Genomic DNA, 27449 nt, shown 5'->3' with positions numbered 1-27449 from the left:
AACCGAGCCACAGCGGGAAGCCCCGCCAGTCTCCGGGCAGCTTGAGCCCCCGAGCACTCGCCCAGCCTGTCAGTAACCGCCGTTTGCGCCTTCTTTCTTTCTCCACACCCCCTCCTTTTCCTCCTCTTTTCTTTTCCCCTTCTGCCTTTGTCCCGCTTAGTAACTGAGGTCCGACCAATCGCCGTCTTACCGGCCGGCGCCGGCTAGCTTCTGATTGGCTCGCTCGGGGCGCGCAGCCGTCTCCGCTCCTCAGCTGGAGCAGGGCAGACAAAAGACGCAGGCTCGGGCTCCGGCAACCGGGATCAGCCAATCACCGACCGCCCCCCACTCTTGGCGGAGCTCGCGTGCGCCGGGCTCTGACTCCTGGCGAGCGGCCAGCGCCCGGACTGTACCATTCTGAGCGAGGCTAGGGGCTAACGGCAAAGTCTGATTAAAGTATCGAGGCTCACAGGCTGACAGGGAGAGTTAAAAGTCGAAGCGGAGGATAGTGGCAGTGTTCATTCTCAGGCACTTGACAATGTTTGCACGTTAGGGTGCAAAGAAGTGGAAAGGACAGTCGAGCTACCGGCTGCTCCTCCTGTCCCGCACGGTTGGGTGACGCCTCAGCGGGGGTGACAAGGGGGGCGGGGGAGGAGGTCCCCTCAGCGCAGTTAAAATGAAACTCTAGTGGTTGGAGCCAGGGCAGAGCGTGAGGGGAGCCGGCGCTGTCGTGGTTACCTTTACTACACGGGCAGAGTCGAGCTGACTGGACTCTCCAAGGGGTCGCCATCCCGAAGCTGCGGAAGCTTGGGTTCCCAGCCTGACGCGAACAGAGCCCGAGTCCCAGTCCCAGAGGGAATCGCTCTCTGCAGACCAGTGGGACCCCGAAACTTGAACGCAACCCCCCTTTTCAAGCCTTTGTCACTTCCCCGGCTTTCTCCCAACGCGTTCTTTTTCTTTTTTTCCCCCCCTTCCTCTCCATTCTCTCTTCTCCGAAGGACACAAAAGTGGCTTCCGCTGAAAGATTAGGAGGCGGTGGGAGCTTTTCCCTTTGGAGAGCGATTGTGTAGAAAGGATTTTCGGGAAGCTGCTTTTTAACACCAGTGCTCTTTGCTTTCCGAGCTTCCCTGTAAACCCTCTGAGGTAAAAACCCCGTAGCTTGAAAGTTCGGGGCATTTTGTTGGGTGCTTTAGGAGGAGAGAAGGGAAGGACCTTGTCTTCATCCCAGTAGTTTGGCTGGACTTGTACTGGCCGTTGGAAACCCCCACGGACATTTCCGTGTGGAACTTTTGCAAATATATATTTAGATTTTTAAATATCAGATAAAAGATATATATGCTTTCTATATATTTCCTGACGACCTGCCCCTGACAGCGCGATGTACAATACGGTGTGGAGTATGGACCGCGATGACGCAGACTGGAGGGAGGTGATGATGCCCTATTCGACAGAACTGATATTTTATATTGAAATGGATCCTCCAGGTATTTGAGAGCAAACTTTTAATTTAAAAATTTTTTTTGGATGGATTTGATTTGTGCTTAACAAAACCCCGGTGACGTTTTCAGGCCAGAAGTATTCTTGGTGCGCCAGGTTCGGGATGAGGGACAGATTGCAGTTATAGCTGCAGTAAAACTGTTCTGGCTTACACCTTTAAAGTTTGCAGTTAGGACCCTGATCCCATTGTCCTGAGAAGGTGGGGGTGGGGGGAACTGGAGTGGGGGTGGGAGGAAAGACCCGTTTTGGTTTGGCCTTTGCATGTCATTCAGGTTTTTGACGGCCCTCCACTTTTTTTTTTTAAATAATTCAAGATTTCTACTGGCAATGTTTTATAATCCATGCTCGAAGGCAGACTTTCCCTTTGTGGTGATTCCTTAAAGCTTATACTTTAATGCAGTTGTCTGGTTTGGTTCGTTGTTATTTTACCTTGGTTAACTTTAGAAACAGTTGCCTTTGTGATTATTCATTTTGAGACTCCGTGCTTCTCTCATAGAAACCAAATGCCGGTTAGTGATTTTCAGGGATTGGGCGGTCTTATTCATTCATGGCCTTAGTCTGAGGCTTTTTGCCTTCTATGCCTATAGTTTCTTAGGTCTGCATGTAGTATTTACTACTGGTTAATTAATTTATGGTGATTTAACTTAATTTGGAGGATAGAATTGATACAATTTCGACTCTTAAAAATAGAGAATCTTTTTCTTTCCCGTGAATGGGATATATACATATATGCGATAGGTTTCCATATATGTACATGTGAAGTGTACATATAAACATATTTTTATTTGAGGGCTTTGCGACCACTAGAGATTTTTTGTGTTTCTCACAATGAAAGAGAAAGAAAGAAAAACAAAGTTTTTTGTTCTTTAAAGTGTGCCTCATTTTATGGTTATATAGCTGTCAGATATTCAAACCCTCTTTGCATTTATAGACAGTGCTTTATGTAATGATTTTGAATAAGCAGAGAGCCTTTGTGATTCTTTGTTTTTAATTGAAGATAAATTTGTTGCCTTTTAAACTGTGTTATAGTTAAACCTACAGAATAAAGTGTTTCTCATTAGAGAACCTTACTTATTATAAGACTATATATTTTTGGAAACATTGGAAAGGAATGGAGTCCATGCAAGTATAATGGAGTATAAATGTCTTGTAGAAGGTATGTAGCAATTATTTCTGCATCCTTGTGAGTGGTGATTATCTTAAAAAATTAGTGATAGTGTAAATGATGCCTTAAAAAGTAATAACAGTATTGAATGACCCTTTTCTGAAAACTCTTAATGACCACTAAGACTTTTTCTCTTTTTCTTTGTCTTAGTACTGTCTCAGTTTACTTTTGTAATTGTGGTTGTGATCCAGATGAGGCTTTCCAGTGTTTATAAAGTTTGTGAGATTTACCACTGTCTATTGTGTGTTTCCCCTTTGTTTCCCCCAATGGTAAAGCATAGCCTCGGTGACATACATTTGTCATTCATATGTTCAGAAATCCAGGCCATCACTGGTCTCTCTCTCATAAGGAGTGAATAATGCTATATATCTGTATTTGTAAGAATTGTATATCCACATTGCCTTAGAATCATGCTGGGTCATAGAGTATCTTGCCTTCCAGACATACAAAGGGAATTTATTGGGCGGGGAGTTGAGTAGGAAGGAGGGTAGAAAATAAAGAAGGTACTAATGATTGAAAAATTTTAATCTTGTAGAAAAATATTGGCCAAGTTGAGCTGAATATATATATTATTTGTTTATTTTTGAGCCTGAATCAAACAATATAGCTCAGGCTAGCCTATAGCTCTGTATGGTCTAGGCTGCCCTCTCAAACTTGCATTCCTCCTGTCTCATCTTCTGAAGTGTTAAGATTACAGGCATGTGCCACTATGTTTGGGCCCAAAATAATTTTTCAGAAAGCTATTATAATTATGCAAAATGTGGGTTTTAATATGTATGTTTAGAAAATTTTGATCCAAACTTTCTTTTTCACTGAAATAAACTTTTGAATTTAAGATGTTTATCCTTGAATGAAATTCTGTATACTAAATATTCAGAACACTGAAAATACATTTATACTACTATGTTTTATATCCTTACTATAGAATATGGTTGTTCCTAATAGTATTTCAAAAAGAAACTGCTTTTAAATATGCTGAAACACTGACTATAAATTGGATGTATTTTATTTCCTCTCTTTTTTTTGTTTTTTCTTTGTCTTCTTGTTTTTGAGGTACAGAACTTACTTTATGTAGACTATGTTGGCCTTGAACCCACAGAAATCCACTTGTCTCTGCTTCCCAAGTGCTAAGATTGAAGGAGTGAGCCACCACACCTGACCTAAGGTGAATGTGTGTATCTGTGTGTGTGTACATTTTTACATCTGCATTACATATTTTAATTGTTTAATGCCAAATTATATTTTATTTAAGGTATCAGAAACCATAATATTACTTTAGAACAGTTCTTTGATTACCAGTGAAGAAACAAAAACAGCTAAATAAGACATTTTTTTTTTTTTTTTTTTGGCAAAACCAAGATACAATGATACTAACATTTTTTTCTTTGATAGTCTTATACAATACTTTTTGGCCATATTCAGTCTCCCTTACCAACTCTTTCCAGTTCCAACCCCCTTTGATTGGCAGCATGTTTATATCCATCTTTTTCCTTGCCTTCTATCCTAACAAAAATTTCTTCCTTCCTGGACTGGGGGAGAGGTTATTGTTTTCCCATTTCTCTTTCATGCAGTCTATAGTTTTTGTTTGTGGGTGTTTTGCCTGGTGTTTATCTGTGCACTACATGTCATGCCTGGGGGTCTCAGAGGCCAGAAGAGGACATTGGATCTCCTCCAACTGGAGATAGAGTTGTGAGCCATGATGCGAGTGCTGGGAATTCAACTCCAGGGTCCTCTGGAAAAGCAAAAAGGGCTCTTAACTGCTGAGCCATCATCTCTCTAGTCCCCAGCCTACAGTTTTATTGTTACAATATTTTATGATGATTTACCTTTTTTAAAAAAATCTTCCAGCGGTGCTGGGTGGTGATGGTGGTCATGCCTTTAATCCCAACACTCTGGAGGCAGAGGCAGGTGGATATCTGAGTTTTAGGCCAGCCTACTCTACAGAGTGAGTTATAGGATACCTAAACCTACACAGAAAAACCCTGCCTCAGAAGAAAAAAAAATTCCCAATGGCTTCTTTGTCTCTGTCTCTGTCTGTCTGTCTCTGTCTATCTATCTATCTATCTATCTATCTATCTATCTATCTATCTAATCTTCCACATTGGTTACCCTTGCATATAAATCCATCTTTCTTTTCTTCCTAATTTTCTCATCCATTTTTCTTCTGGGGTCTATCATAACTTCTATGGGAGCTTTTTTTTTCTTCTTTTTACTTTAATGTATGCTTTTGTCTTTTTCTTAATCACTTCTAATGGTCACATGTCAAAATGTTATATATGTTTTGAACTTACATCAGATGCATTTTTCCCTCAGAATATATATTCCCTGATACCCTTTGTTAGAAGACATTCTTCTGGGCTGGAGAGATGGCTCAGCGGTTAAGAGCACTGACTGCTCTTCCAGAGGAAGAGAGCAATGGTGAATACATAAAATAAATAAATAAATAAATAAATCTTTTTTAAAAAAGATTTATTTATTTAATGTGTATTAGTACACTGTAGCTGTCTTCAGACACACCAGAATAGGGCATTAGATCCCATTACAGATGGTTGTGAGCCACCATGTGGTTGCTGGGAATTGAACTCAGAATGGAAGAGCAGCCAGTGTTCTTAACCACTGAGCTATCTCTCCAGCCCAATAAATCTTTAAAAAAAAAAAAGAAGAAGAAGAAGAAGACCTTTCTTTCTTTCTTTTTTTAAAAACTTCTTCTCTTTTTCCACTTTTGTTTGTTTGTTTGTTTGTTTGTTTGTTTGTTTTCGAGACAGGGTTTCTCTGTGTAGCCCTGTCCTGGAACTCACTTTGTAGACCAGGCTAGCCTCAAACTCTTGAACTCAGAAATTCGCCTGCCTCTGCCTCCCAAGTGCTGCGATTAAAGGCGTGCGCCACCACCGCCCAGCTTAAAGAGTACTTCTTAGAAAAAAATATAGAAAAAAAAAGAGTACTTCTTAGATCAAATTTCTTTATTATGTTTAGAGTGACTGCTGCATTTATTTGTGAATATTTTGTCCGATGCAATTGTGTTCCTGCTTGGTTGGAAGTTTCATTCCTTGTTTAGGGTTTTGGAAGTAGTAGGCAATTTAATCAATATATGTTATAGGTAACTAAGTGTCCCTGTTTCTTTCTAAGTTTAGATGTTTTTTGTTTAAGGTCCTTGGTGACCTCACTTCTTGGCTATTGCAAATAGCCTAGCTTTAGAGTTAGTTTATTTATTTGGGACCTTAATTGGAATATTATTAATATATTTGTGTATTATTTATATGTTGACTTTAGTTTGAATTATAAATATAAGTTTTTAACCTGTTATTGCCTTAAAAACTATCTTCCAAAGAGCTTTCCCTCTAACCTATCTTAGTCTTTTCAATAACTATCATTCATTTCATCTTCTTTCTTTCTTCCTTCCTTCCTTCCTTTCTTTCTTTCTTTCTTTCTTTCTTTCTTTCTTTCTTCCTCTTGGTTTGGTTTTTCTTTTACAGATTTATTTATTTATTTTATTTATGAGTACACTGTTGCTGTCTTCGGACACACCAGAATAGGGCATCCAATCTCATTATGGATGGTTGTGAGCCATCATGTGGTTGCTGGGATTTGAACTCAGGACCTCTGGAAGAGCAGTCAGTGCTCTTAACCGCTGAGCCATCACTCCAGCCCCCTTGGTTTGGTTTTTCAAGACATGGTTTCTCTGTGTAGCCCTGGCTGTCCTGGAACTCACTCTGTAGACTAGGCTGGTCTCTTAATTCAGAGAACCCCTGGGATGAAAAGCACGTACCACCACTGCCTGGCTAGATTTTTTTAGTCTTTAGAATTGTGTCTGTGGGGTTGGAGAGATGGCTCACTAGTCAGAAGCTACATAATAGAGAGTCCCTGTCTAAAAAAAAAATCGATAAATAGAAAGAAAGAAAAAAGAAAAAGAATCTCATTGAATCCAAATAGGAGCTTAATATGTTTTTGGAAAATTAATTCATCCATCTATCCATCTATCCATCCATCCATCCATCCATCCATCCATCAATCATCTATTTGTGTGTGGGAGCAGGAGTGCCATGGTGTGCCTATGGTAATCAGATGACAAATTACAGGAGTTGGTTCTTTTTTTCACCATGTGAATCCTGGAGATCAAACTCAGGTTGCAGGGCTGGCAGCAAGCACCTTTACTCACTGAGCCATCTGTGTGGCCTGGGTTTCATATTTTAATGTTCCTGTATTTTCTGGCAGCTATAGAAATACTGTTTATATGAAATGTAAAACTACCTTCAAAATGTTAAGATGGGATAGAAATATAATCAGTTGTTAAATGCTTGTCTAGTATATAGAATACTCTGGGTTTGATCCTCAATACGAGGTGAATTGGGTGTGGTGATACAGGTCTGTAATTCTACGCAGGGGCAGAAGAATCAAGAAGATCACAGCCACACAGTGAGTTGAGACTAGCCTGGGATATGAGATCTGTCTCAAAAAAAAAAGAAAGAGTACTATCAAGAGTTAGGGTTGTGGGCTAGGCTGGCAAGATTGTTCATTAGGTAATAGTTCTTGCTAACAGTATCCAGCCTCATAACCTGAGTGTGACTCCCCAGAATCCATGTGGTAGGAGGAGAAAACTTCCATAAGTTATCTCTGACTTATACCTTTGCACTCTGACACATGTGCACCCATATATACATGTGGGGACACACACATTAAATAAATAATAAATAAATAAATAAATGCGGAAAAAACTAATTAAGCTGGGTGTGGTGATGCATGCTATTACTCCCAGCATTTGGGGGACAGAAGGGAGAATCTCTGTGTTCTGAGGTCAGTATGATTTACATAAGGAATCTAGGACAGTCAGGTCTACAGAGTAAGACCCTGTCTTAAAAACAGAAACAAACAAAAGAGACAGGATTAAGATTGTCGCACACACAGAATAAACAAACAAAATATGGCACTGAGATTGCCAGTAACCCTCACTTCTGCGGTGGGTTTGGATATTGGGGTTACTAGACAAGCAGTTGCTGAGCAGGCTCTTAGAGAACCTCATCTTTGATATATGAACTACTGTAGAATTTAACTGTACATGATTTATCCTAGACTCATTCACGTTTAAAGAGCTCAGATCAAGTCTGAGATTGGTGGCACATACTTTGTAATCTCAGCATTCAGAAAAGCCAAGGCAGGAGGATCCAGAATTCAAGACTATCTTGGGTTACCTACTGGACCTCTTAGGAAGAAAAAGAATAAAAGTCTTTTTTTTTTTTTTTTTTTTTGGTTTTTCGAGACAGGGTTTCTCTGTGTAGCCCTGGCTGTCCTGGAACTCACTCTGTAGACCAGGCTGGCCTCGAACTCAGAAATCCGCCTGCCTCTGCCTCCCAAGTGCTGGGATTAAAGGCGTGCGCCACCAACGCCCGGCAAGAATAAAAGTCTTAATAAGAGTGATAATGGTCCATTAACTCAGCACTTGAATCTTGACATTTAATTTTAAAAAGTTTATGTCTTACTTGTATGATCTTGGCCTGCATATATGTCTGCACCACATGCATACCAAATGCCTAAAGAGGCCGGAAAAGTGCATTGGATCTTCTGAAACTCACGAATCAGATGGTTTAAAGCCATCCTGTGGGTGCTAGGAATTGAATTCAGGTTTTCCACAAGAGCAGTCATTGCTCTTAATTGCTGAGGCATCTCTCTATCCCCACACATTGTTGTTGCTCTGACGGTGAAAAATGTAATCAATAAATGAGTCTTTTTTTTTTTTTTTTTGGTTTTTCGAGACAGGGTTTCTCTGTGTAGCCCTGGCTGTTCTGGAACTCACTCTGTAGACCAGGCTGGCCTCAAACTCAGAAATCCGCCTGCCTCTCTCTGCCTCCCAAGTGCTGGGATTAAAGGCGTGCGCCACCACTGCCCAGCGATTCTTTTTTTTTTTTTTTTTAAATTAAATGACAGAATTCCTAAGATTCTAGATCATTTTGGGTCTCACCAAGATAAATTTTTGAAATTTAGGCAGCAGCATTTTCTCAGTAGATCATTAATTGATTTTTTTTTACATTTATTTATTGATATGTGTGTATGTGTGTGTGTGTGTATGTGTGTGTGTGTGTATGTGTGTGCACACATGCACATGTCAGAGTCAGAGGAACCAATTGTAGGAGTTGTTTCACCCCCTTTACCCGTTTGGGTCTCAGAGGTTAAACCCAAGTTGTCAGATGCAGTGGCATCTGCCTTTACCACCAAGCCATCTCACTGGCATGAAAATTAATATTTTTAATTATATGGCAAGATACAAGTATAGTGATGTTTAGAAAAGTTGTTGATGCTGGAGCTGTGGCTCAGGGCAGAACACTTGCCTGGAATGTGTGAAGCTTTGTCCCCAGTTCCTACTTCCCGAAGTTCTCAGTGTCTTTTGTCTTGGGATTCTGATTCTTAAAAATTATTGAGGATCCCAAAGACGTTCTGTTTTAGTGGATCATATTTTTGTTAAAAGTCTATGTATTATAAGCTAGACCTGACTCATTATGTACCCCAGTCTGTCTTTAAACTCATGGCGATCTTACTGTCTTAGTCTCCTCAGTGCTAGGATTGAAGGAATGTACCATCATTTCTTTAAATCAGCAGTTCTCAACCTGTCAAGGGTTGTGTCCCTTGGAGTACACATATGAGATATTCTGCATGTCAGATATTTACATTATGATTCATAATAGTAGCAAAATTAGTTATGAAGTAGCAATGAAATAATCTTACTATAATCTTATTGTGGTTGCGGGTCACCACAGCATGAGGAACTGTATTAAAGGGGTGCAGCAGTAGGAATGTTGAGAACCATTGCTTTAAATGAGTTATATTTACTGTTTTGGAATAAAAGTAAGAAGTGCAAAAAATACTTAATTCAAGTGTGGTGGCACATGTCTGTAATCTCGATTCTTTCTTTGGTGGTAGAAGCAGGAGGATCAGGAATTTGAGTGTATCCTCAGCTACAAAGAGAGTTTGTAGGATAGCCTAGGCTACATGAGACCCTATCTCAAAAACAGAAAAAGAAAAACATTAATTCATTTAAAAAATAATAGAGCATGGCATATTAACATTTTAAAATGAAAAAAAAACTTTTCTAAGAAACAAAATAATAGCCTATGGAAAATTCTACAGATATGAGAGAATTCTAATGAAGAAGACAGGTTAAGTGGTGGTTTTAGAGGTTCATGCTTCTAATTCCAGCACTCAGGAGGCAGAGGCAAGCAGAGCTATGTGTTCCAGGCCAGCCTGGTCTACAGAGGGAGTTCCAGGACAGCCAGGGCTACATGGAGAAACTTTGTCTCAACAAAACGAAACAATTTTTTTTTTTTGAGACATGATGTCCTAGTTAGGGGTTCAATTGTTTCAAGGAAACACAATGACCAAAAAGCAAGTTGGGGAGAAAAGGGCTTATTTAGCTTTATAGGTTGCTGTTTATCACTGAAGGAAGTCAGGATAGGAACTCAAACATGGCTGGATCCTGGAGTCAGGAGCTGATGCAGAGGCATGGAGGGGTGCTGCTTACTGACTTGCTCCACATGTTGTGCTCATCTGCTTTCTTCTGGAACCCAGTACCACCAGCCCATGGATGGCACCACCTACAGTGGGCTGGTCCCTGCTCCATTGGTCACTAATTGAAAAATGCCTTACAGTTGGACCTCATGAGGTGTTTCCTCAACAGAAGTTCCTTCCTCTCTAATAACTGTAGCTTGTGTCAACTTGACACACAAAACCAGCTAGTACACGGGTTTCACTGTGTAGCCTTGACTCCCTGTATAGATAAGGCTGGCATAGAAATCTGCCTGTATCTGCCTCCATAGTGCTGGAACTAGAGGCTTTTGCCACCATGCCTGGGCCCAAGCTGGCTTTGAATAGGTGATATCTCGTGCCTCCACCTCTGGAATTCCAAGTGTAATCTACCTCATTTAATTCAGTGTTGTTATAAAAATGATATTGTAGTGTAGAATAAATGGTGTAAAAGATGGACCAATTTTTAATATTTTTGAAAATGATTAGTCATTGTTTTCATATCATATATTGTAATTTATCCAACTATGTTTCCTTAGAAGTATGATGATTCTTCCATTTGTGATGCTTTTTAAATTTTTCCTCACTGTTTTGATACTAAATACTTTAAATTTTTTCTTAGAATATAAAGATACTGGACTATATTTATGGTTACTGTATTTAACACGATAGGGAGAAGAAGAATTGTAGGGTTGGAGATATGACTTAGCTGGTAGAGTGCTTGACTAGGATTCCTCAAGTCCTTGATTCTATATCTAGTACTGCATACATTGGGAATACCTCTAGCACTTAGGAGGTAGAGACTGAAGGGTTGATCAGAAAGTCAAGGGCATCCTCAGTTACAAACTCAACTGGAGGCCAGCCTGGGATGCATGTGACTTTGTTACAAAAAATTTAATAGATTAATGAAAATAATTTAACAAAAGAATTAGAGATATGTCTGTGATATCACATAATTTTTTGATTTAAGAAGTAGAGCCTGAGTAGAAAGAACACAGGAACTAGAAATAGATGATATGGATTCTAACTCTGCTTCTTTTGAGTGTATGTACATTTGTGTATGTCTGTAGGTGCAGACACATGTATGCATGTGGAGGCCAGAAGTAGACCTTGAGTGTCTTCCTTGATTACTCTCCACAGTATCTTTGGAGACAGGGTCACTTACTGAACCTGGCACTCATTGATTGGCTATATTGGCTGTCCAGTGAGCTCTGAGATACACCTGTCTCTGTATACTGAATGAGAATTATACATGTACAAGACAACGGCTTTTTATGTGGCTTCTGTTGATGAGAACTCAGTTCTTCAAGCTTTCAGGCCAAGCACTTTACCAACTGAGCCGTCTCCTCAGCTTCATATTGTAGACTCAGTACCATTTTATGCTTTCTTTGCACTATTTCTTTTAGCCAAACAACTATCTTTATAAAGTATATATTTAAGGATTTTATTTATTTATTTATTTATTTATTTATTTTTGGTTTTTCGAGACAGGGTTTCTCTGTGTAGCCCTGGCTGTCTTGGAACTCACTCTGTAGACCAGGCTGGCCTCGAACTCAGAAATCTGCCTGCCTCTGCCTCCCAAGTGCTGGGATTAAAGGTGTGAGCCACCACTGCCAGGCCTAAAGATTTTATTTTTATCTGTATGGGTGTTTTGTCAGCATATGTGTCTATGTAGTAAGTGTGTACAGTGGTCTTGGAGGTCAGAGGAGGATCACTTGGAGCTGGAGTTATAGAACTGCCATGTGGTTGTTGGGAATTGGATCCAGGTCCTCTGGAAGACAAGCCAGTGCTTTTAACCACTGGGCCATCTTTCCAGCCCCTGATTGTGCCTATGTGTAAGTTTATATAAAGTAAGAAGATCATCTATTTTAATGAAAGAGGCAGTAGTGGTGCATGTCCCATGTCAGTGTGAGATCGACTCTGGTGTTGAAGGGTAAAAACAAAGCCAAAGTTACTGCCATCCACCATTATCTACCCCTGAGTACCCAGGGCACATAGCTATGTAATCTTGAGTTGTATTAAGAAAACTTAATTTATTGATATTACTATTATTATTATCTTTTTTTGTTGTTTCTTTGCTTTGGAAACTGGCTCTCTCTATGGAGTCCTGACTATCCTGGCCTAAGTAGACCAGGATGGCCTCAAACTCATAGAGTTCCACTTGCCTCTGCCTCCTAAGTACTGAGATTGAAAGTCTGTACCACCACATCCAGCTAAATTGTTTATTTTGAAACTTATGATAAATCTGTCATAACTCAAATTTTATAATGATTATAAATTATTTTGAGAAAAGCCTCACTGTAAAGAATTGCTTTAGAGTCTGTTCTGTTTTTGTCTTGTTTTACTTTGTGTGTGTGAGTGTCTTCACATGTGGAGACCAGAGGACAGCTTTCAGAAGTTCTCTTCCACCATGTGGCTCTGCAGATCAAAGTCAGGTCATCAGAGCCATTTTTCTGTCTTTAGAGTTTGTTCTTAATGTGTATTTGCTTTTTGTTTTGTTTCGTTTTGTTTTTCGAGACAGGGTTTCTCTGTGTAGCCCTGGCTGTCCTGGAACTCACTCTGTAGACCAGGCTGGCCTCGAACTCAGAAATACACCTGCCTCTGCCTCCCAAGTGCTGGGATTAAAGGCGTGCACCACCACCGCCCGGCTTGCTTTTTTTTTTTTGTTTTTTTGTTTTTTTTTTTTTTTGTTTTTTTTCAAGACAGGGTTTCTCTGTGTAGCCCTGGCTGTCCTGGAACTCACTCTGTAGACCAGGCTGGCCTCGAACTCAGAAATCCGCCTGCCTCTGCCTCCCAAGTGCTGGGATTAAAGGCGTGCACCACCACCGCCCGGCTTGCTTTTTTTTTTTTAAGACAGAGTTTTACTCTACAGTCCTAGATGGCCTAGAGATTGCTGCAAAGGTTAGGCTGTCCTCAAACTCACTAAGATTTGCCTGCCTCTGCCTCCTGAGAGCTAGCATAAAGGCATGCACCACCAGGGCCAGTCAGTATTAGAGTTTTTGAATTTCAGTTTTGTAGTAAAGATACTCAGTATAGTATTATTTATTCATAAGCATTTTTCTGCTCTTGGTATATGTTTCATAAATAGTTACTGTTTTTTAGGGACAAGTTGCAGAGCTGATTCAAACTGGCTTAAGAACCAACATTCTATCTGTGTAACAGGCTTCAGGGTTTGTTGAACTCCTGTTTTCTTCAACCATATACTGCTAAAATGTTCCATGCTTGAGAGGCTTAGTCATCAGTCTAGTAGTGAAATGGTTGCAGTGATTCCAGACAAACACACACGGCTTCTAAAAGAACAGAGACATCTGCTTCTGTGCCTCAGTTTTCAGGGAGGAGACTCCAGAAACCTTTCCTAGACTTCTTTCACTCCTTTTTGCCCAGTCAGGTCATATGCTAGTTCCTGAACCAATCACCATTAATTACCCTTACATTAATTGTGTCTCTGAAAGTAGAATGGTGTTGATTTCCCCAAGGCATACTGTAACCCAGAGGGACTCTGTTAGGGAGAAAAGGAGGAAGTGGATGATAGGTGAGCAGTCAGCAGTGCTATGATTCGGAAAACCATAGCTTTCTTCAAGATAATATTTTCTTACTTTTTTCATTAGTTTATGTATTCACTTTATACATTTCAATTGCAGCCCTCCTCATTATTATTACCTCAAGATTATTCTTGAGTTTGAACATAAGAAGTATTAGGAAGTTATTTGTCCCCCCCCCCTTTTTTTTTTCAAGACATGGTTTCTCTGTGTAGCCCTGGCTGTCCTGGAACTCACTCTGTAGACCAGGCTGGCCTTGAACTCAGAAATCCGCCTGTCTCTGCCTCCCAAGTGCTGGGATTAAAGGCATGCACCACCACTGCCCGGCCCATTTTCACTTTCTAACTTGAAGTTCACAAGGCCAGATAGTTTATATTAACAGTTACATAAAAGGACAGTGAGGTGGATCAGTGAGTAAGGGCATTTGCTACCAAGCTTGATGACCTGAGTTTGATTCCTGGGATCCACATGGTAGAGAGAGTTGCCTACAACTTCCATACTTGTGCTGTTGCTTGAGAACACACAAATAAATGGATCAATGAACACAGAAAGGAAGGGTTGTGAGATTGCTCAGTGCATAAAGTGCTTGCTCTGCGGGGCCTGCTGACCTGAGTTTGGTCCCCAGGACCCACGGAGAGGTGGAAGGAGAGAACTGACTCCATAAAGCTGTCCTCTGGCCTCTACACAAGCGCTGTGGTTTGATTGTTTTTACTTATACACACAGCATAGACAGATAGTAAGCCCAATAAACTCACTGCATCACTGAGTTAAAAAAAACCATAATTGAAAGCAGGTGTGTTTGTACATGCCTTTAATTATATAGCACTGTACTTTGGAGGTTGAGGCAGGAGTTTGAGGTCAGCCTGAACTTCATTGTAAGAAAAAAGAAAAATAAAGCAAACTGTAAGATAGATCTTTTCCTGTTTTGTCAGTTACTTATTGCAGGAAGAAGGCAACCTCTCTGGTTGATACTCTTCTCAGTTGAGGAATATTAGGTCTGAAATAAGGTTCATTTGCATAGCAACTAAAAATGTGAGAGAACATTGAATAACTGTAAACTGTTTACATTTTAATTTAGAGTGTATCTCTCAGTGTATATGTGTGTATATGCACACATGTACATATGGAGGCTAGAGGACAACTTGTTGGAGTTGGTTCTCTCTACCATCATAGGGTCAGCAAGTACCTTTCTTTACCCATTGACCCAATTCACTGGCCCATAAACTTTAAAGTAAATGAAGTAAACTTGGAATGGGTTATGATTTCAGAACTAGCCACAATATTAGGAGACCACTATAAAGTAATCTATAGATTATATCTTTTAATTAACATGTATGATATACCTAAAAATTGGTTTTGTTCCCCTATCCTCAATATGTTGGAAATTAGAGTCTATATCATAGGATATTTAAGAGAGGTAGCTTTGAAATAAATTTCCTGACTTGATAATGTGTCTCTGCTACTTGTTAGCATGCTTCTCTGGGTAATTTACATGTGTTATATTTTTCTCATTTAAAAAAGTAGAGGTGAGCCGGGCGGTGGTGGCGCACGCCTTTAATCCCAGCACTTGGGAGGCAGAGGCAGGCGGATTTCTGAGTTCGAGGCCAGCCTGATCTACAGAGTGAGTTCCAGGACAGCCAGGGCTATACAGAGAAACCCTGTCTCGAAAAACCAAAAAAAAAAAAAAAAAAAAAAGTAGAGGTGAGTCTAGGGTGACAGCTCCACTGGTGAAGTGTATTGACAGACATAAAGACCTGAGTTCTGTCTCCTAGAATCCATCCAAAAACTGGGCATGGTACATGCTTATAATCCCAGCCTGCTTTCCTGTACCTGTAAATACATGAACATACACGATGAAAAAAAATGGAAGTGGTTCTGATCCTTTGGTAGGGTTTCTGTGAAAGTTAATTGTGTGTGTGTGTGTGTGTGTGTGTATGTGTGTGTGTGTGTGTATGTATGTGTGTGTGTGTGTGTGTGTGTGTGTGTGTATGTGTGTGTGTGTGTGTGTGTGTGTATTCATATGAATGTCAGAAGGATGTATAGATTGTCTTTCTGGATTGCTTTCCACATTATCTTTCATAGGACCCAGCACTCACAGATTAGCTAGACTGGCTAGCTAATGAGCTCTAGAATTTCTCCTCTTTCTTCCTCTCAGTACTGGGAATACAGGCATGCACTGCCATGCCAGGAGTGCTGTGACCAAAGTCAAGGTCCTCATGCTTTTGCAGCTAACATGTTGCCCACTGAGCCATCTCCCAAATTCCTACTTTTGTGTATTAATTAATTGATACTTTTAATAATTTCTTGACTGTCAGACACTGTTCTAGGTGCAGCAGTGAACAAAACAAGTCTTCACGTTTTGAAGTAAGGGAAGACAATTAACAAATTCATAAGTATAATACACAGTAATGGTGATAAAATTATAAAGTAAAACCAAAGTATAAAAATGGACTCTGAGTTGGGGAACTGATAATGTTAGCTGGTTGGGCAGGGAGGCCTGACCTAAAGCAAGTGAGAAAACAAGTGTGTACATATATGGCAGAGATGAAAGCATGGGAATCGTTCAGGTAGATACAATATCTAATGACTTCCCTTGAGTCAGGACAATATTCAGGGATCACATAGGAGGCCAGAGTGGCTGGAGTAGAGTGAAGAGAAAGTGTAAGAAATAAAAACAAGCTGAAGAGGTGGCTCAATGTTGAAAGCATTTTCAATGCAAGTGTGAGAACTTGAGTTCAGATTCCCCCTAAACCGTTGTAAGTCTTTAATTTCAGGTCCCTATGCCAAGATATGAGGTAGACAGAATCCCTAGAAGCTTTCCTGGCATATGCAGTGCAATGGCAGACAGCACAGACCCTGTCCCAAACATCATAGTACTCGACCAACATCTGATGTTGTTCTCTTCCATACCCATCCATACCTGCCCACACAGACAGAGGTGTGCACACATATCATGCATGCACCAACAATTTTTTTTAAAGGAGTTGGAGAGAATGCTTAGCATTTAAGGGTTCAAAGGACTGGAGTTCTTAACCCAGCACCCATGCAGGGTGTCTCAGACCACCTGTAACTCTAGCTCTAGGGAGAGCTGATCCCTCTGACTTCATAGGCATCATATACTAAGACATATGCACACACACACGGTAATTTTTTTTTGAGACAGAATTTCTCTATGTAGACTTTGCTGTCCTGGAACTCTGGGTAGAGCAGGGAGGGTGGCCTTGGATTCACAAAGATTCACCTGCCTCTGTTTCCAGAGTATTGGGATCAAAGGCATGAACCCTGTGTCCAGCAGTAAAAATAAATCTTAAGAAAAAAAAAAAAGAGAGAGAGATGACGGTTGGGCAGTAATGTTGCACACCTTTTATCCTAGAACTCTGGAGATAGAGGCAGGTGGATTTCTGTGAATTCAAGGCCAGCCTGATCTACAGAGTGTGTTGTTCCACGACAGCCAGGGCTATACAATAAAACCCTATCTTGAAAAACCAAAACAGCCGGGCGGTGGTGGCGCACACCTTTAATCCCAGCACTTGGGAGGCAGAGGCAGGCAGATTTCTGAGTTTGAGGCCAGCCTGGTCTACACAGTGAGTTCCAGGACAGCCAGAGCTATACAGAGAAACCCTGTCTCGAAAAACCAAAAAAAAAAAGAAAAAGAAAAACTAAAAAAGATAGTGGAGAGAGAGAGACAGGCAGAGAGAGAGAGAGAGAGAGAGAGAGAGAGAGAGAGAGAGAGAGAGAGAGAGAGAGAGACACACACAAAGAGAGACAGAGAGAGAGAGAGAGAAAGAGAGAAGATGATGTAGGTGGTGGTAGAGCATTATATTCTGTTAGACATTGTGAGCCATTATAAGAACTTTGGCTTTCAAACTTGAGTGAAGGCCCCAGTGAAATGTCTCAGCAGGTAAAGGAACTTACTGACAACCATGTCTATTAAATTTGATCTCTGGGACCTACATGATGGAAGGAGAGAACCAATTCCTTTAGGTCACTGCTGACCTCTATAGTATGTTACATCTGTACATGTGATCACATACATACATCCACACAAAATGTAATGAAAAACTTGAATAGATGAGGAGCCATCAAGCTGTGTTGGGCGATGACGTACTAGAGCTGCTGGTAGAGAATACAGATAGGTGGAGGAGAAGAAATGGGGAGGGAGCTGTGGCAGTAATGAAGCTGTGGTTGCATTCTGAATATTGTTATTGTCAATTATATGGCATGCCACTTCAAACTGACTTTTCTAGTTTCTTAGCTTTATATTTCTGTATGTGAGTTGATAAAAAGTTAAGCAAAAGCTATGTATTTTTACTATTTTTCTCTCTTAAAGTGTTATAATTCTGATCTCTGAAATTTAATTGATTAGTAGAAATATATTTGGCTTTGGTTATTTTAGGAAGAGCTGCCATAATGTATTTATAAATAATTGAGTATAAATCTAGTTTGTACTATAATTTACTTTAAAAGATAACTTTAAGAGGCTGGAGAGATGGTTCAGCAGTTAATTAGTTGGCCCATAACTATTGGTAACTCTAGTTCCAGGAGATCTGACACCCTCTTCTACCTCCAAGAACACCATCCATGCACATGGTACATAGACATACATGTAGGCGAAACATTTATATACATTAAAATAAAATAAATAAATAAATCCTTAAAAATTATTTTTAAGAAGTAGCTTTGAAAAGAAAATTTCCCTAAAGGTTCTTAGTTTTTCCTATGGGTTTTGCCAGGAAGAAGAAATTTGAAGAACCCATGCCATACACATTTAATTTTATGTTAAAGTTGTTGGTACCTTATAATAATTAATATAGACTTATATATTTTCTCTTATTTATGTAGATTTTTTCTTATTCAAGTTTAAATTAGGTGGATTAGACTGGTTGCAGTGTAATATTGACATGTCTGGACATATACTATGTTTTAAAAAAAGGAGAGCCGGGCAGTGGTGACGCAGGCCTTTAATCCCAGCACTTGGGAGGCAGAGGCAGGCAGATTTCTGAGTTCCAGGCCAGCCAGGGCTACACAGAGAAACCCTGTCTCAAAAAACAAACAAACAAACAAACAAAAAAAAAAAAAAAAAAAAAAAAAGGAAGAATTTTTTATTCAGTTTTTGGTCTGTGTATGGGTTTGTTTTTTTTTTTTAATGTTTTGTGTGTGTGTCCCCTCAGAGACTAGGCAAGTATGAGGCCAGACCAGGCAACATTGTGAGACCCAGTCTTAAGAAAAAAAAATGGAAAACAAGGAATAAAAGAAGGAAGAAAGGAAGGAGAGAAGATGGGAGAGAAAACCCTTTTTAAAAGAAGAAAAGAAGGGCCTTTCACTGTCATTTTATTCAGCAGGCCATATGACTCAAACCTTCCTCCTTTTTCCTCAGAACAGTCTGTCCTGTCAATTCTTGTTGTACAAGCTGCTGTCCTTTCTGACTGCTGTTAACCTTTAAGCTTTCATAACCTCTTCATCTATACTAAGATAACTTCCTTACTGATTTTGTTTTTTTGAGGCAGGGTCTCGCTTTGTATCCCTGGGTGGTCTGGAACTAGCTAAGTAGAACAGGCTAGGCTCAAACTCATGAGATCCACCTCTATCTGCCTCCCAAGTGCTAGTGTTAAAAGCCAGGCCCAACTTCTCTTTAATCTGTCTATTTTTCATTTTGGCAACCAGTTAATGGCGCTACACAGCTGCTGGTCAGATCAGCAGTCTAACCCTAAGTGCACTCAGACCTTTCCTGACTTAGACCTCATTTGCCTATCAGACACATCGAACACAATTCCTACTTTACAAACATCTCAACAGAACTTAACATACATTAATCTACGTATATACTAAGCTGTTAATTCTCTATAATCACACCAGTAATACATACATTTCTCCTCTGCTTATTTTTCTTAGTTTAATTCAAACATTTAGTCAACCACTAGTTACTAACAGGTAGGTTTTGGAAACTGAGCAATTAATTATTGATTCAGTTCCTATCATAATGGAATTAATAGCCTAGTAAGGAATAAAGAAGCTAAACTACTACTAATAAACACAAATAATTTAAAAAAAAATGGACTAGAAGGATGGCTCACAGGTAAAGGTACTTGCTACACAGCCTAATGACCTGAGCTCAACCCCAGAGATCCACATGCATGCATCTGTGAATACATTATACAACAACACTTTAGTTTTTGTTCCATTTAGTGGACATGTTTTGGCTTTTTTGTTTGTTTGTTTGTTTGTTTGTTTTGGTTTTTCGAGACAGGGTTTCTCTGTATAGCCCTGGCTGTCCTGGAACTCACTCTGTAGACCAGGCTGGCCTCGAACTCAGAAATTCTCCTGCCTCTGCCTCCCAAGTGCTGGGATTAAAGGCGTGCGCCATCACTGCCTGGCCATGTTTTGGCTTTTAGAAAGCTATCTGTTTAATTTTAAAAGTATCACTAGGTGATTTAGACTTGTGGGTTATTCAGAACTTGGGGGTTAGTCTTTTTCCAAATAATCATTAATTATAAGAGTAGCTGTCACATATTGAACTGGGGCTGAGCTGAGCTGTTCTTTGGTTTCTAGGGTTCAGTAATGGGACTTTAGGGTTGTCAGAATAAAATATATCCTTTGTGTCTCATACAATATTTGGGACATATTATACTAAAAAGTATTGTTTATTTGAAATTCAAATTTATTTGGGTGTTTTATATTTGTGTTTGTTAAGTCTGGCAATCCTAATTTAGGGAAAGGCTGTTAACTGGACAACATCTTCTAGTAAATTTTCTGTACAGTGATGTGTAATTTGATGCAATAGATATCTGAATAGAAAATTTAACAGAAATTCACTAAAACAAAGGATCTATAACTTATGTAACTGAAAAGACTGAAGGGTAAGGGCATCTGGCTTGGTATGACCAGTGCTATTAAGTTTTGATATTATCTTTCTCCAGTTCTTTTGGAATTATAAATCTTTGTTGCCTTTTTTTCTCAAGTTGGCTTTTCTGGTGATAAAGGTGGCTGCTGCCTTTGGCTCCTGGAATTACAAGCATCCTCATTCATAGATGATAAAGATTATGTTACATAAGCATAACACAAAAATCGTGATCTTGAATGTAATCCGATCACTCCTATGTTCTAAAGGCTTACTGCTTTAAAATCTGAGTAGCTTTTTTGTCTAGACAGTAGCTATTAGAACTACTTTAAGGGTTTGTCAAAACACGTATTGCTTGGCCTTACCTTCATGGTTTCTGTTTTATTAGGTCCCCATGAGTTTGAGTTCTAGGAATTTGTAACAAGGATGAGTCTGGCTTTGCCATTCACAAACCACACTTTTAGAATCACTTTTAGGCCCATTCCTGGAGCTGAGGAACAGGTCCCAAATAAATTTCTTACCAGTGTTGGAAAGGAACAAGGTATTTTAGAGAAATGATAACTGTGTCCATTGAAAAGAAAAAAAGATTTTTTTTTTAGATATCCACTTTTCTTCCCATTTATTTAGGCAATAGCTTCTTGATTTTTCTTAAAAAATAATTTTTATACCACTTGAAATCAGTGTCGTAAGGTGGAGATGGCCTGACCCATGGTCTAAAGGTAGGCTTATAGTCCATTGCTGATCAATAAGGGCTATTGCTGGGTCATTAGCCCACTAGTGAATAGGGCAGTGATCTTTGTAGTATAGTAAATGAACATTCTATTTACTCTCTTCACTGATAATCTGAAAATGACATAAGCCTTATCATCAAGGAGCTCAGACTATGATCAAGGAGACCCACATTGTTAAATACATGAGATACTTCTCTGTATAATCCCTTCATTTTCATCTGGCTGTCATCAAGTGTACACTTTCATTTTATGAATATTGTATTACCCTTTAAATCACATTTCATTTATTTGTGTGTATGTCTGTGTCTGTAGTGTGTTCTAAGGGTTCCAACCTTCAGGGTGATGGTTTTTCCTTTAAGGGTTTTTACAGAAATCTGCATCTTGGTGGTGGTTCTACCACAGAAGGTGAACCAGAAAGAAAGATCTCATTTTGTAAAACAACTAAAATACAAAGTATATTTTACATCTTTTGTTCAGGATTGTACAAGCACATAAAAAAAGGTATAAAAGTATTTTTCATGCATTCATTTGATGGGATGTAGCAAGTAGACAAACCAATCCTTGTGTTGTTCTATGGGTGGGGATAAAATAGTTTGCAAATAAGAAGTAAATATAGATAGGTAGAGATAAGTAGCGTAGAAAATGAAGTTACTAGCAAAGAGGGGTAGAAGGCAGAGAAGGAATTGCTGTTTTACTTTGAGTGGCCACAGAAGGCCTCACTAATATAGTGACTTAACCTTACTGTAGAATATATACCAGAAATATCTAGAATATAAATGTGCAATTTACTGAATTGATACAAAGTGAACCACCCTATAACCACCACCTACATAAAGATGGAGATAGCCAACTTCTCAGAAGTCTCAGGCACTCCTGTTTCCTTTTTTTTCCCCCCAGAGCTGAGGACCAAACCCAGGGCCTTGTGCTTGCTAGGCAAGTGCTCTACCACTGAGCTAAATCCCCAACCCCTTAAATCCCCAATCCCTTGGCACTCCTGTTTCCAATTAGACTCTTTATCTCAACAGGTAATTATTAAGTTGGTTTTTTATAGCAATTACTTTTTTCTTTATAGTTATATCCCTAGATGATGCATAGTATCTCTATCTGATTTTGAGTTTGTTATTCATGGGATTTTGAAGAATGTATTTTCTTATTCTTTTCATTCAATATTATCTATAGTTTTTATGTGATGGTAGTTTCTTTTTTGTTAATATAAGGTATTTTGTTGTGTATTAGTTGGTTTTTACTTTTTTCTTGGACAATTGCCCACTCTATCATTGGCTAACTTGGAACTCCCTGTGTAGGTCAGGCTGGCCTCAAACTCAGAGATCCACCTGCCTCTGCCTTCTGGGATTAAAGAAGTGCACCACCACTGCCGTTCTTTATTTTCCTTTTTATAAGAGTTCTTGCCATAACCTTAGTCCACATGGATCAAAAATAACCATTTTAAATTCCCATTTTAAATAATCTTTGTTTGTTTGAGGTGGTTTCTTACTGTGAAGTCAAGACTGCTCTTAAACTTGTGATCTTTCTTCTCAGCCTCCTGAGTACTGAAACTATGTGCATGTGTTAATGTATTCACTCTTCAACCTAGTAATTTTAATTACCTCTGCAGAACTCATTTAATCAAGCAATGGAACATATTCAGAGGATGGCATATGGACAATTTTTATGAGGGTAGTTATTCTGTCAGTAACTCTACATATGAAGAAGATAAAATTTTACCAACCAAAGCTGGACTTGGTAGTACATGTGTTTAATCCCAGCATTCTGGAGGCAGGGGTAGGCAGATCTCTGAGTTTGAGGCCAGCCTGGTCTATAGAGTGATTGCCAGGACAGCCTGTGCTACACAGAGAAGCCCTGTTTTGAAACAAAACAAAGCAAACACAACTGTATTTTGAAAAAGGAGTGAGACTGAGACTGAAAGAGAAGGTAAGGATGGTGTTGTATGAGGTGTAGAGCCAATTGTGTGTTTGGAGGAGCTATGGGCATTTTGTTGTATCCAGGATGAAAACTACCCTTGGGAAAGCTCTAGAAAAATAAGCCTGGAAGAGTGATCAGAAACAAAGGCAGTGGAGGTTGTCTGTGCTGTGTTGAGTTCAAATGTTATCCTGTCTGTAGTAGCTAGCTCTTGAAACAATTTGCTAAGCTAGGGTGGTTAGTTTTGAGAGTCAGAATAAGCAATGAAGGTAAGAAAAGAACCAGGGATGCATTTTCAAAAAGGAAATAAATTCCTACCAGGATTAAACCCAAGATGACATGTGACATATGTAGATTCTACTGTGCTTTTCTGTAGGGAGGCCTTGATAAGACATAGTTAGGGAGTGGAGTAGACATCAAATAATAGATTTAAGAGTAAATACGAGAGGAAGAAATGAACAGGGAATATGTATCATCTTTAGAAAACTTATGAAGCAAACATGAAAGTTTACTAGTGAAGGAAGAACAGTTTATATAGCGCAGGTTATCCCTGAACTTGTTATGTAGTTATGATGACTTTGAATTTAGGATTCTCCTGATTGTTGGGATTATAAGCATGTGCCGCCGTGTCTGGTGTATGTGAGGCTGGTATTCACACCCAGGGCTTCATACATTCTAGGCAACTCTACTACCAGAGCCACATTCCCATCCCAGGAAACAGATTTAAGAGTATTAGAGTTGAACTTGTTTCATATTTTCAGGCTTTATATAATTCAAAACAATGGGTCTGTGTGACTAGATGGACAGGAAGGTGCTTGATTTGAAGACATGAAGGGACTATTAGCTTAGCAAAGGAAGAGAGAAACCTTTGTTCAAGACTCAGAAGTCTGAACTTGAGTTTCAAGAAGAATGCAGGTTGGATATTAAAATTGAGTGGGAGCAGAATTATTTTTCTAGTAAAGGGCACAAGAAGGGAGAAATAGAAAACAGTTCTTACTTGTGGGTTTGCTTTTCAGGGTTTTAAGTGCTTGTGGTCAACTGCAATCTGATAATATTAAATGAAAAATTCTAGAAACAATTGATAAAGGTTAAATTGCACATTGTCCTGAGTAGTGTGATGGAATCTCCTACTGACCCATTACATCATTCATAGGACACGAATCTTCCCCTTTGTCACACATAGGCCCTGTCAGTCATGTAGTAGCCACTTTCATTATTAGACCTACTGTTGGAGTATCTTAGGACTTGTGTTCGGTTAACCCTTATATCATAGCCTAACCCTGTAACACAATGCCTTCCTCAGTTACCTCACTTTATCCCATCATTTAGGCATTGTGCCATCATCTCACAGCATTAGAGGACAGGGTAGATACAGCATAATAAGATATTCCAAGGGAAACCACATTCATAAAACCTTTTTATTAACAATATATTATTTTTTTTGTATTTTCTTAATCTCTTACATTTAGTTTATAAGTTAAACTTTGTCATAGGTATATATGTATAGGAGAAGATAGTATCTATTAGATTCAGGTATTACATTGGTTTTAGGTATCTAGTTGAGATCTTGAAGTATATCCTCTATGGATCAGATTAGAGTGACCATTGGTCACTCTGTGGGATGGAAAGGTCATTGCTTATAGACATTCAGATAAATTACTAACAAAACAGTAATCTCAGTTACCATTGGAAACTATAAATTGGAAGTGGCATGAATTTTCAAGCTGCTGTAATTTCCTTCAGGAGAATTCAGAAGCTGTGCCATAGTAATAGTAGAAACAGGGTTTTGGGATTTTCCTGCAGTGGAATGCCAAAAGAACAAGGAGCTTGCTAGTGAGTTTGAGGCCAGCCTGGTCTACAGAGTGAGTTCCCATATAGCCAGGGCTCCATAGAGAAACCCTGCCTCAAAAAACCAATAAATAAATAAACAAACAAATAAATAAATAGGAAACCATTGGAGAAAACTATGTTAGCCTTCATCCATATGTATGTACACATATTTATATATACTCACACGTGCCCACATACATTTGAACACATATGCACATATACCACAGACAGGGTCTCATTATGTACTGCTGGCTGGCTTGGAAACTCACTATGTAAACCAGCTGGCCTCAGACTCAGATCAGCATGCCTCTGCCTCCAGAGTTCTGGGTTAAAGGTGTGCATCACCACTCCCAGCCAATGTATAGACCACTTGATGTGCACTACCATCTGCTTCCATTCAGCTGTTGTAAATAGGTTTTTGATATCGAAATGCTAATACCATACCTTTTAAGGCTCAGATTTTTTTCTTTTAGATATATACCTATAAGCAGGATTGATGGATCATATATTTGTTGACAATTGTTTTAGGTATTATTTTAATTTTAAATTATTTTTTACCTATGCATGAATACTGTACACATATGTTGGGTACTATATGATATCTATCTTAATTTTTAGATCAGGTTAAAAAGATTTATGTTTTTTATTTTTTATTTTATTTATTTATTTTTGATTTTTCGAGACAGGGTTTCTCTGTATATCTCTGGCTGTCCTGAAACTCACTCTGTAGACCAGGCTGGCCTCGAACTCAGAAATCCGCCTGCCTCTGCCTCCCAAGTGCTGGGATTAAAGGCGTGCACCACCACTGTCTGGCAAAAAGATTTATGGTTTTTTTTTTTTAAATCTCTCTACCTTTTCCGGCCCATGGTCTTGAGCGTGATAGGCAAATGCTCCACTCATTGAGTTGAGCTTCATCCCCTGCCGCCTTTTTTTTTTTTTTTTTTTTTTTTTTTTTTTTTTTGTAGAAAGGATCTCTACATAGCTCAGGTTGACCTTGCATTTAAGATCCTGCTTTTTTTCCTCTCAAGTGGAAGGATTGCAAATCAACATCTTAATATTTTACATGTGCATGAAATCATGCTGTATTTGTCTTTCTGCATCTTGCTTATTTCACTTGACATTTTTCTATTTTCATGACACAAATAACAGACAGGGTTTCTCTGTGTAGCTTTGATTGTCTTGAAATTCTCTCTGTAGACCAGGTTGGCTTCAAACTCACAGGGATCTGCCTGCTTCTGCCTCCAGAGTGCTGGGATTAAAGGTCTGTGCCATCACTGCCCAGCACCCTCCACACATTTTTAAAGATTAAAATTGTTTATATTTATTTTTTTCTGTTTTATGTGTATGGTATTTTGCCTTGTGCTCAGAGTAGCTAGAGAGAGCATTGCATTCTCTGCAACAGGATTTATAGATGGTTATGAGCCACATGTGGGCGCTGGGAACTGACCTGGGTGCCGAGTCCTCTAAAAGAGTAATAAGTACTCTTAACTGCTAAAAACAAAACAAAACAAAGCAAAACCTCTCTAATATCCCCAGCTCTTAAAAACAAGATACTCATTTTAAAGTGTGTGTGTGTGTGTGTGTCCAAATGACCTTGGAGGTATCTGATGTGGTTGTTGAGAATCAAGTCCTCTGTAAGAACATCATGTACTCTTAATTGCAGGCCTATCCCCCCTTCTCCTCCCAACTTTTATTTGAGACAGGATCTCACTGTGTTTCCCTCACCATCCTGGAACTCACTATGTAGACCAGTCTAGCCTCAAACTTAGAGGGACCCAACTACCTCTGCCTCCTTAAAGCTGAGATTAAAAGGCATGTACCACCATGCCTGGTGCCTACCACTTTTTAATGGCCAGTTTTTTTATTGTGTGTATATTCCATGCTTTATCTATTCGTGAACTGATTTATATTTAGATTGTTTGTATTTCTTATGAATAAGTGCTATGAGAAACACAAGGGTAAAATATTTTTTACACTTGATTTCATGAAAATAGAGTAGACTTGTTAGATCATATTATTCTACTTTTGTATTTTTGACTACTGGGTCATGTGGTCGGTCCCTCCCTCCCTCCCTCCCTCCCTCCTTCCATCCTCTTCCTCCTCCTCCTCCTCCTTCTCTTCCTCCTCCTCCTTCTCTTCCTTCTCCTCCTCCTCCTCCTCTTCCTCCTCCTCCTCATCTTCTTCCTCCTCCTCCTTCTTCTTCCTCTCTCTCTCTCTCCTTGCTACCATAACTTTGCAAACAATTGTTATCTTTATTGATTTTTAATATGTGTGGGTATTTTGCTTACATGTTTGTCTTTGCTTTGCACATGATTTCATGGAGGCCAGAAGAGGGTGTTGGCTTCCTTTGAAACAAGTAACAGACAGGTGTTAGCCTCCATGTGGAACACTTGTTATCCTTTGTCATGCTTGCCCACCTTTGGTGTTGGTGATTGATCCAA

The 27449-nt window shown here is 39.4% G+C and overlaps 1 protein-coding gene across 1 annotated transcript in view; it reads left to right on the top strand.

Annotated features, from left to right (window-relative positions):
• Positions 1-1111: 1111 nt before the first annotated feature.
• The window catches only part of LOC114638534 (phosphatidylinositol 3-kinase regulatory subunit gamma), an 84177-nt gene continuing 57839 nt past the window's right edge, over positions 1112-27449 (top strand). The window contains exon 1 of the mRNA XM_028787046.1: positions 1112-1463. Within this exon, the coding sequence (XP_028642879.1) occupies positions 1358-1463 (106 nt within the window). The 5' untranslated portion in view covers positions 1112-1357. The remainder of the gene's footprint in view (positions 1464-27449) is intronic.

The sequence above is a fragment of the Grammomys surdaster genome, unplaced genomic scaffold (assembly GCF_004785775.1).
Source record: "Grammomys surdaster isolate TR1022 unplaced genomic scaffold, NIH_TR_1.0 100, whole genome shotgun sequence".
NCBI lineage: Eukaryota > Metazoa > Chordata > Mammalia > Rodentia > Muridae > Grammomys > Grammomys surdaster.
This window is presented reverse-complemented; position numbering and strand designations above follow the sequence as displayed.